General features: G+C 42.3%; 1 protein-coding gene across 1 annotated transcript; it reads right to left on the bottom strand.

Annotated features, from left to right (window-relative positions):
* Positions 1–3,001: 3,001 nt before the first annotated feature.
* gpnmb (glycoprotein (transmembrane) nmb) lies at positions 3,002–10,693 on the bottom strand. Its single transcript, XM_030789489.1, has 12 exons — positions 10,570–10,693; positions 10,329–10,487; positions 9,909–10,082; positions 9,472–9,633; positions 9,022–9,342; positions 8,755–8,817; positions 6,887–6,904; positions 5,472–5,699; positions 5,269–5,374; positions 4,711–4,931; positions 4,544–4,634; positions 3,002–3,152 (listed from the first exon to the last, which is right to left on the bottom strand). Exons 1-12 carry the CDS (start codon positions 10,691–10,693, stop codon positions 3,002–3,004), a joined length of 1,818 nt encoding a protein of 605 aa, XP_030645349.1.
* Between the last annotated feature and the right edge of the window lie 801 nt (positions 10,694–11,494).

Here is an 11,494-nt window from a genome sequence, read left to right on the forward strand (position 1 = left end):
GGATGCATTTTATATATATATATATCTATAAAATCAGACAGACAGACACACACACACTATGTATGTGTGTGTATATATATATATATATATATATATATATATATATATATATATATATATATATATATATATATATACATACACATGAATACATTTAAAAAAATGTGTGTGTGTGAGCATTATGTAAGAGAGCAACACTGCCACTGAAGACTGAGGGAAGTGTTGATTGGTGTTGATTGGTGTTGGCCAGAAAACCAAGTTAATATGCATTTGCTGATCTACCTCAGGCTAAAGTACCTCAGATAAAGAGAATTATATATATATATATATATATATATATATATATATATATATATATATATATATATATATATATATATGAATGATGATAAAATGTTCCTTTCTTTTTTATTTTGCTTTGTGGTATTTTGTATACTTTATAAAGCTAATAGTTCTTGAACATTTTTATTTTTTTAAGAAAATTTAAAATTGCCAGCAGCCAACCGGTCCATCCTGAGCTTCGCCCCTGTGGGGGGGGGGGGGGGGGGGTTGGGTATTGTGTACATAAAGCAGGGGTGTGTGTGAGCGGAGTTCAGGACCCACTGTTGATGACTGGTGGGAGCATCAGAAGAAAACACCTCAGCTTTTCTGAGGCAACAATATCATCTGAAAATGTCACAAACAAATAATGAGCAGATACCGAATAATGCCAGCAGTACATTCTGCAGCGATGCCATGTAGTCTGGGATTTCCACTGACAAACTTAGGATTGGTATGTTGATTTCTCACTTGTTTCATTTACATTAGGAAAGGGGTGTGGAGAGGTAGGGGTCACAGGTCACCTTACTGTGGTCCTGTCGTCTGTAACAAAGCCGGATTCACGCTGTACCAGATCGACTGTTAATCTAGCCTGACCGGGTTTCTGTCAGTCAGGTTGCTGGCCTGGTGGGCCGGCTGATTTGCGAGCTGTCTGTAGTCATGCCAGGTTTCATGTGCTGTTTGGAGGCAGTCACTGCATGTTGCAAGACAGGGGAGACACACTGTTCAAATGCTTTGAGTTTTGCAATAGATAACGACACTGTTATAACCAGCAGAAACTTCAATGGATGTGAGAACGGTTTCAGTTGACTGTGTGGTTTTTTTTGTTTGGGTTTTTTTGTTTGTTTGTTTGTTTGTTTTAAGACAAAAATAGGATGAACTTTAGACTGGGAATTAATTTAAACTAAGATAAAAGTCAAACAAATTTCATTTTCACGCCGAATGTAAATATGATTTGATTGTGGTTTAAAAGCTTGTGTGTATTCATGCTTCCACACTAGTAAAAGAACGTCGTCTACCTCAGCTGAGGAGGGGACTGAAGGCAGTTCACCTCCTGCCTCAGCCTGGACCTCCAGCGCGTGCAGCGATACCTCACCTCCCTGGCGAACGATTAACTCTGCATTGGGCATGGCTGTGGCGCCTCGTGCTGACAGGAGGGGGCGCAACTGATCTTTTCTTTTCTCCTACACAGTTTTTGATCTACCTCTTCTTAGACACATATTTGAATTAGAGGCATATTTCTATTTGTTAGAATCTAGGATCATATCCCCCTTACCCTTTCCCCACTGAAAGAAATAAAATAAAAATGATATCATGTATCCTTAGAATTGAGAGATGAGTGAATTAAAGAATTTTATTTTGCCTGCATTGTATTCTCTGCTAACTGATTTAAAACCTCAAAATGTTCTTTTTCTTTCTGCAGATTGACTTTTTTGTGGTGTGGCTTCAGTGTAATGGATTTTTTTCTTGCATAGATATTTGTCAAAATATTTAATTTGGGATCCAGTTAATGATGGAGGAAAGCTGTTTCTGTATGAAACAGGAAAAAGGAAAGTCACCGTTCTTTTCCCTTTTCTTTGTGTTGCTGATTCTACGTTCCTTATTTTCGCTGGGATTTGATCCGTTTGAATTCCTTGGCTGTATTGCGTGGTGAGTCATGTTTCAGTGGGAATGTGGTGTGGAGTTGAGGAGTTGGAACAGTTTTGGAAAAGTGGTCTGATTTCAGCATGAGGTACATCTCTGACAATGTGCTCCTGCTCCTGCCCTCACTTCCACTTGTCAAATGCCTCTGAAAAAATGAATAAAAGTCAAGTTGGCTCCTAATGGCTGCACATTGGTGTTCTTTCCCTTGCCCCAAGTTTTCACAAGCTCCTCCCCCTCCAGGCTAGATAGCCTGACCAAGCTCCTCCCCCTCCAGGTTAGATCACCTGACCAGGCTGAGGGTTTAAGGCATTACCCATATTGCTCTGGTGTACCAGCGCGCATATGGAGGGAGGTGACCTTGCCGATTGTGCAATTGTGGACCTGGAGGCTGAATGTTAAGGATAAGAGTGGTGTGTGAAATGAGTAGATTTAGATCTGAGAGTGTAAGGTCTCTCCTGTCCTGAAAGAGTTCTCTGGGCCATTTGGTTTAGATGTCTGTTTATTAGCAGAATTACAGTATTCTCCAGCAGGCTTTAAATGGTTTAGTCAGATTGCAGCTTGGCAAATAAAATTAGTAATATACCGGGGTAACATAAGTGCTCTTATTTAAATTCAGAGAGTTTAAGTCAGATGATTACTGCAGGTCTCTAAACATCAAAACCATGCAATACATACTCCTCTCAGTCACAGAAAAAGTGTGTTAAAGCTACTGCAAAAATGTGGCTAATTATCAAACCAAAGCACTTCAGAGTGTATAGTTTGGAGAGATCCTTCCACTCCATGCACTTAATCTCACTGGCCCTCTTCACACACATCTTTGAAGAGGTCTGAGTTCTCATTCTGCTTCCACAGAAACTCAGTCACAAAGGTATGAACCAATATTCTTTGAAATACACAAAATAAATGTGAAGTTATTAAGGTGAAGTTTTTTATTTGACTTTAGTAATTTGTGAATTGAGAACTCTATAAAACATTTACCATAATCCAAACTATCACTGCCTAGCCCTTAAGAGAAGTTTCTCCAGGTGCTGGGCATTGCCTACAGGCGGTGCCTCTCCGTCAGCAGATGGCTTCTTTCCTCATTGACTGGGAACAGCACTGCTCTTAGCCTGCTCAGGCGACCTCCACTGCTAATGCCCTCGGTGTCCTCCAACAGTGTGCGTCTCACGGGCTGATAGACTTTATACCGTCTGCTCCAAACAGTTGGAAAATGAAAACAAGCATTAGGAATGGAACAGAAACTCGGCTTAAAATAAGAACGCAAGTCCTCACATCCCCGATAGAATTTTTTATATGAAAGGCCATCCCTTTTATCCTGATCTATCTAAAGCTCTGTTCACATAAGACCCAGAACACTGCCAGACAAATTCTTGAGGCAATGCTGGCCAATACCCCCTTTCACACTTGCACTCTGTTCCTGGAACATTACTTGGACAAATGTGTTCACATTCGACATGAAAATCCCAGAAAGCCTGGACGTGAAGTCTAATCTTTGCAGCAAAATACGCTTTGCTTACAACAAAATGCAGTGCGAACAGATTCTGGTGGGAGTCAATTTGCTAATAATGTCATTAATTTACAGTATGTTTTGTAAAGAGCTGATGTTAAATTCGATACTGGTTCACTAGTGTTTTAACTGATTTTAATCTCCCAGCTCAGCCCGCTGTGAGCTCATTGTACAGCAAACACGTCAATAAAAGCCTCATCCTCTTATCCAGCCCTGTTGCAGCTTGATTCCTGCTTGAGTCTATCCGGAACTTTTCAGGAAAAACTACTAGGTTTTTCCTGAAAAACCGAGTAAAAATTACCAGAAATTTACCGGAATTTTGACTTCAGCTTGCATTAACACATGACCCTTTTCTGGAAAATGAATGGAGCATTTACAGGTAAAGCTGCATGTGTGAATGATGTTTAAGACGGATACGAATGCAGCAGTCAGCATATGGTAGAGGCCCCTACCTATAGACAAACATGAGTATAAGCCAGGCCAGGGCTGGGTGGGAGCTGACGTGTATAAGTGCCTTTCAGACATGCAGTGCAACCCTAAAATAATCTCAACTCTAACCGGAGGAGCTGTATGTGAGAACACAAATGTCCGAATCAGTCGGATCGGACCCTAAACAGACTTTACCAGTTCGATTGAGTCCATGTGTGAATAAAGTAGATGATGGTCCGTTTTTAACACGCGACTGGTGTTAAAAATCAGAAGAACACAAACATCTGAGGGTGAACAAGGGTCATGTAAACAAAGACGCCAATGCAAACATCTCTTACTGGAGAGACGACGAAACTGGTGAACTTCTGTCGGTAAAAGGGCCGACGCTGAAATCGTCAGACAAAAGTCAGTAGCCTTTTTGCAGTGTACTTTTTGCACCAAAGGAAGAATTTCGATTAGGTGAGAATACGTCTGACATGGACAGTCTCCTGTTGTGTGCAACGTGTGTGAAAGGGCAATTTCTGGCTAAATAAGAACCTGATTCTGCGGACATAGTCCGTAGTTCATATGTGAAAATGGCTTTAGTCTCAGATCAAGGAAAACTTTTGAGTATGACTGTGCAGTTCAGCTCATGTTTCTACTTACTTATACACCATAAAGGCAATGCATGCAAAGACGACAACCAACACCGCACTGGAGGACAGGACCACCTCAGCGGCTCGGGAATCTGACACTCCTGTGTGAATTTAGGAGGGGGTGTCAATGAATGGCTAAGTCGTAAAAAGAAGTTGAAAGAGTGTAAAAAGTTGTACCTTTGTTAGAGTTATTGCCGATGGTCACAGTTGTGGTAGCAAGCATAAGTCCTCTAAGGCCAGCCAGAGTGATGTTGACGCAGTAGGTGCCAGGCTCACGGAAGGTGCGCTGAAGACTGACCTGGCAGCCGCTGGCGGGAGGGATCACATCATCACACATGATGTCCTTCACCTGCTGGCACGTGACATCTGACACGACAGTGCAGGCTGAGGTTGGCACACTGGCTCAGACATAGAGACAGAGAGCACAAGAGTGAGTTCAGCCGGACATGGGTATGATTATGATCCTCCTACTGTCAGAAATGTCAATATTAACTGTGAACTCTAGTGGAGCTGTGAGGAGCCCTCTGCCTCTACAGAGGTCAGATGTGAAGTGGTAAACAGAGTAAATCTGGAAAAACATGGTTGTCCTCTGACTTAGTTTACTGTCCTGTCTTAGTGACTTATTTGGGGTGGTTTTAGCTGGACCTTACTGGTTGGAGAAGGGTGGAACTTTTATCTAGGCACAGTGATCAGTTTGGGGAGAATCTAAGGCTACTGTGAATCAGAGTCGCTCACCTGCCTAAGCAAGTAACTAGGAAATTCACCGTGGCGTTGGTCAGTTTGGCTGCTGACACCTCGACAATCCGACTGGCTGCCACTTTGTGCAGGCTGGCTGGGGGTTCTGTGAGAACATGCGTTCAGAGGCAGTAATGAGGCAGTAATGAGTTAGTGTTTGTTAATAATCACACAGAAATGAAGTGGATTAAAACAAAACTCACCAATGATAATAATTTGGTCTTCAAAGTTTCCATACATGTAGCGGAAACACTCGTTGCCTGTCAGATGTTTGTGTTTGGTCATGGGTGGAGCTGTTAGCTCAGCATGGGTGGAGTTGGCCTCGGGAACAGTGGCTGCTGTGCCAGTAGGGGGCAGCATGGTGTCTGTCTGGAGGGGTTCTGTGGTTAAGTCAGTTGTTTTGATGGGTGTAGTAGGTGGCGCAGTGGTATCTGGGGGAAAAAACAGGACAATTTAAACACTGGCAATCAAAACATCATTAAAGTTACACTGTCCTAGCGCCTTCATTTGGATTATTGAGGATAGCTCACATGACAGAGGATTGATGTTTTATGTCTGTAAATGAGGAAGCGTCTCTGACATTAAACACGTGTAAATTTAAAGGTAATCTGTATTTTAACATTTTTATACAGTATTTCCTAATCCTGCTCCTGAAAGCCCCATAGCACTGCTCATGTTAGACTCACCGCTCATGTTTGACTCACCGCTCATGTTTGACTCACCGCTCGTGTTTAAAAGTTAGACTCACTGCTCATGTTAAACTCACTGACGCACTGCTCCTGTTAGACTCACTGCTCACTGACTCACTGCTCATGTTAGACTCACTGCTCCTGTTAAACTCACTGACGCACTGACTCACTGCTCATGTTAGACTCACTGCTCCTGTTAGACTCACTGCTCCTGTTAGACTCACTGCTCATGTTAGACTCACTGCTCACTGACTCACTGCTCCTGTTAAACTCACTGACGCACTGACTCACTGCTCATGTTAGACTCACTGCTCCTGTTAGACTCACTGCTCCTGTTAGACTCACTGCTCCTGTTAGACTCACTGTTCACTGACTCACTGCTCATGTTAGACTCACTGATCCTGTTAGACTCACTGACGCACTGACTCACTGCTCATGTTAGACTCACTGCTCCTGTTAGACTCACTGCTCCTGTTAGACTCACTGTTCACTGACTCACTGCTCATGTTAGACTCACTGCTCATGTTAGACTCACTGCTCCTGTTAGACTCACTGTTCACTGACTCACTGCTCATGTTAGACTCACTGCTCATGTTAGACTAACTGATCCTGTTAGACTCACTGTTCACTGACTCACTGCTCATGTTAGACTCACTGCTCATGTTAGACTAACTGATCCTGTTAGACTCACTGTTCACTGACTCACTGCTCATGTTAGACTCACTGCTCACTGACTCACTGCTCTGAAACACCTGATTAAACTCAGATAATACAGATAAAGATAATGGTCAAGGCCCTGAATCGTTACGGAAAGTGTTTTGGAGCAGGACGTGCTGAACCCAGGGGTAATGTCGTCTTCACATTAACATTTTATAAATAGTGTAATGATACTTAAACTTTACAGCCAGTGAAAGAACATCATCAGTTACACGGTGTTTGACTCACCGCTCGTGTTTAAAAGTTTGTGATTAAAAGTAACACTAAAGCTCTCCATATTATTGTCCTGGTTAGCTACACTGTATTTTCAGGTTTTCTCAAATGTAGCAGACCTTGCTAGCTAGCTAACTAACCAGTTGTCAGTCTTGTCCCGTTTAATGGGAGCTAATGTCAAGGACCAAAGCTCTCACTGGGTAATCTCTCCTTAGTGACAGTGGGTAGTCATATTATAGATACACAGTTAATGTGAACAGGTGTGTGTCACGTCGTAGCTGCTTCTATAATCATGTGTGTTAACATCGCTGGAACACTGTATTGACCAACTAGCACTCAGGACCGGAACTATCAGTTTTATAAGTTAAATTTAAATATTCAGCACAAAAAAAACCCCATTCTTTTGAAAAGGCATGTGTAATGGACAGGATATTTTTATAACCCAGGAACCGTAATGTGATTACTGAAATTTGAACTGTAATGCTCTGCTTTAATTTCATTATGGGGGAAAGTAACATAATTACAGTAAAACACGTTACTTTGTAACTCGTTACCCCCAACACTCCTGTTCACTGACTCACTGCTCCTGTTAGACTCACTGTTCACTGACTCACTGCTCCTGTTAGACTCACTGTTCACTGACTCACTGCTCATGTTAAACTCACTGACTCACTGCTCCTGTTAGACTCACTGTTCACTGACTCACTGCTCCTGTTAGACTCACTGCTCACTGACTCACTGCTCATGTTAAACTCACTGACTCACTGCTCATGTTAGACTCACTGACTCATGTTAATCTCACTGACTCACTGCTCATGTTAGACTCACTGCTCCTGTTAAACTCACTGACTCACTGCTCATGTTAGACTCACTGCTCATGTTAAACTCACTGCTCATGTTAAACTCACTGACTCATGTTAAACTCACTGACGCACTGCTCATGTTAAACTCACTGACTCATGTTAAACTCACTGACTCACTGTTCCTGTTAGACTCACTGCTCACTGACTCACTGCTCTTGTTGGACTCACTGCTCACTGTCTCACTGCTCATGTTAAACTCACTGCTCACTGACTCACTGCTCCTGTTAGACTCACTGCTCATGTTAAACTCACTGACTCATGTTAAACTCACTGATTCACTGCTCCTGTTAGACTCACTGCTCACTGACTCACTGCTCATGTTAAACTCACTGCTCACTGACTCACTGCTCATGTTAAACTCACTGCTCACTGACTCACTGCTCATGTTAGACTCACTGCTCATGTTAAACTCACTGACTCACTGCTCCTGTTAGACTCTGCTCACTGACTCACTGCTCATGTTAGACTCACTGCTCCTGTTAAACTCACTGACGCACTGCTCTTGTTAGACTCACTGCTCACTGACTCACTGCTCATGTTAGACTCACTGCTCCTGTTAAACTCACTGACGCACTGACTCACTGCTCATGTTAGACTCACTGCTCATGTTAGACTCACTGTTCACTGACTCACTGCTCCTGTTAGACTCACTGCTCATGTTAGACTCACTGATCCTGTTAGACTCACTGTTCACTGACTCACTGCTCATGTTAGACTCACTGATCCTGTTAGACTCACTGTTCACTGACTCACTGCTCATGTTAGACTCACTGCTCACTGACTCACTGCTCTGAAACACCTGATTAAACTCAGATAATACAGATAAAGATAATGGTCAAGGCCCTGAATCGTTACGGAAAGTGTTTTGGAGCAGGACGTGCTGAACCCAGGGGTAATGTCGTCTTCACATTAACATTTTATAAATAGTGTTATGATACTTAAATTTTACAGCCAGTGAAAGAACATCATCAGTTACAAGCTTAATGTGTGACACTCAGTCTCACCTTTGGGCGTTGTCTCTATTTTGCTAGTGATGGCATGAGTACCAGGAGGGAGTGTGGCTGCTGCTAATGACAACACAAACATAATGTTAATGAACCTTAGATCCCAACCCTTTATGTGGTTATTATTTAATCACAGTCACTTCCCTTTATGAAAGTCTCCTTATTAAATACAGTGTGTGTGCTGTGTGTGTGCATCACTTATTGTAAGTCACTTTGGTTAAAAATGTCTGCTAAATGCCAAATTGTAAATGATGTGTGTGTATTTACCTGTGGTGTGTGGTTGTGTAAAGTGCATGGGTGTAGGAGTTGGTGGAGGACAGGGAATACGGAACGTTGCCTCCACTATTAGCTTGATGGTAATATTGCCAAGAGTGCTGTAGGCATGAGTTGCTACATTGCTGTGGGTGATGAGTTGATTCCCATCATGGAAGTCCCAGATAAAGTCAATAGCTGCAGCGGTTTTCAGGTAGTTACTGGGGTCGTGAACCTGGACATTAAAGATGATGTCGAAATTCTTCATGAAAGTGTTTTTGGCAGTAATGTTTACTGCCTCTTTCTGAGATATATTCACGGCCAGTGGAATTTTATCTGTTTGGAGAGAGAGAGTTACTGTAATATCACTTAGAGACTCTGTGTGTGTGTGTGTGTGTGTGTGTGTGTGTGTGTGTGTGTGTGTGTGTGTGTGTGTGTGTGTGAGAGAGAGAGAGAGAGACTGACCTGTAACGAAAAAAACAGTGCTGTCAGTAGACAGAGGACTATACTTTCTGCGTTCTCGTTTCCTGTAGACCATGACCTCCATCACACCAGCACCAAAGGTCATATTGGTAGTGTTCAGAGTTATACTGGATGATGAACCATCGCACGTCTCAAAATACTGCCCTGAAAGAGAGAGAGAAACTAAATGAGGACAGATTTAATCATGACTGCATTAAGTTTACAAAAGTTACATATATACTGTGTGTGTATATATATATATATATATATATATATATATATATATATATATATGTAATGATGAAGAAGAGGAGAGTGATGGGAAAATAAAGAAATGAAGTCCTTTTATTTGGCTGATGAATGAATAAGAGGAAATGAGAACTAAATAAACAACTGGCAAACGGAGGATTGCACGAGCAGACAAATGATCAAATTATTACCCATCGCGTGCCACACATAGACGTAACCTCTGCGCCTCCAGTCGTTGCTCTGTGGAAACGGTTTTCCATCGGGAAACACGTTACAACGCTTCAGATCCGCGCACTTCCCAAAGCCGTAGTCATCCAGCCATGAGGTCCAGTTATAGACGTATCCAGACCGCACTTGTCCATTGGCTAGGGCGAAATAAGCCAGACAGACCCTCAGGAAGTTCAGGAAATTTTGTTCTTTTTCTTCTCGCAGTTAATTGGTGACCAAATATGGTTATCAGACCATATTTGTTGGTTCCTGAACAACTTATTTCATATGTATGTATTATAATGCAAGTTTAACGATGAGACAGAAGTATAAAAGCTAAACTGATTATTTTGCCCAGCCTGACGGTATCAGTGTGATGCCATAGCGGAGTGTGTGAGAAGCACCTGAGGCCTCCATACCGTCGTCACAGTGTTCGTCATACACAAGATTTCCGCTGGCATCTTCTCTCTGGCACTTCGGGTACTCGAGCGCGGCTGTGAAGGTGATGCACGAGCCGCTCATCGCTGGGCTATCGCTCGTGAGGCGAACTCTGGGAGGGTTACCTATATAGCCATCAGTTCAAAGTTAAACATTAGCAATGGAAAATTACATTATAATTTACCGTGGATAAAATATGTCTCCTACCATGCCTACGCGTAAGCTCCGCCGACTTGAACGGTGGATACAGGGATTCATCCCAGGGGTTAGTGTCTGGGTCCCATCCAGGAATCGGGAATGGAAACGGAAAACTGTGCTTATGAGGAAACATGTCTCCGTAGGCTGCGTGTGAGTGAGAGACAGAGAGAGAGGGGGGGGGGGGGGGGGTTGATTACTTGAGAGTGGGTACGAGCACAAAAAGAGCAGACACATGCACTCTGCATTCTAACATTTACTTCATCACCCCATGCGCATTTAAGTATGACCCACTATGGGCTATGTATCCTAATGAACAATAAGAATTTGGTCAAGACCTCAGATAAATGGTAGTCAATCGAAACATTGCTGTTTAGGAGTGTTAAGCAGTTTTAAAAAACTAATGCAGACATTTAATTTAAAGTAGTGTAGCATATTTGAAGGTTATAGATTATATAAAATAGATTTAAGGCAGCGATTATAGGAAACAGATTTTACGGCAACGAAATTGCAAGCGCTTGTATGCTTAAAATGGTAAATCCTTCAACTAAACTGTATTCACAAGATTCAGTTATGAGCTCGCGCGTAACGCGGATAATTGGGTTCATGAGACCAAGACCTGAACGCCAAGAACTTGTCGCACAAGCACCAAAACAGCTCAAGTCGTTTACAAAAATATATAAAACAACTAAAGCATATGTGGAAATATGTTTACACAGTTTAGATATGTTCGTGAATTCACAGCATATAAACTGGACTTGAAAACATCTTTTAGGTCAAGTCTACAGGTGTCTCCACGGTCCCTTTATGTAAAACACGTTTTGCGTGTATGAACGTACTTCAGTAATTTCAGTCATCTTAACTGTCAGCACAAATGATTTTCAAAGGGAAATATTAAGGAGAGTCGGGCTCTGTTTTTCTAGCAAAGTGAGGTTAC

This window comes from Chanos chanos, chromosome 12, assembly GCF_902362185.1.
Source record: "Chanos chanos chromosome 12, fChaCha1.1, whole genome shotgun sequence".
Taxonomy (NCBI): Eukaryota; Metazoa; Chordata; class Actinopteri; order Gonorynchiformes; family Chanidae; genus Chanos; species Chanos chanos.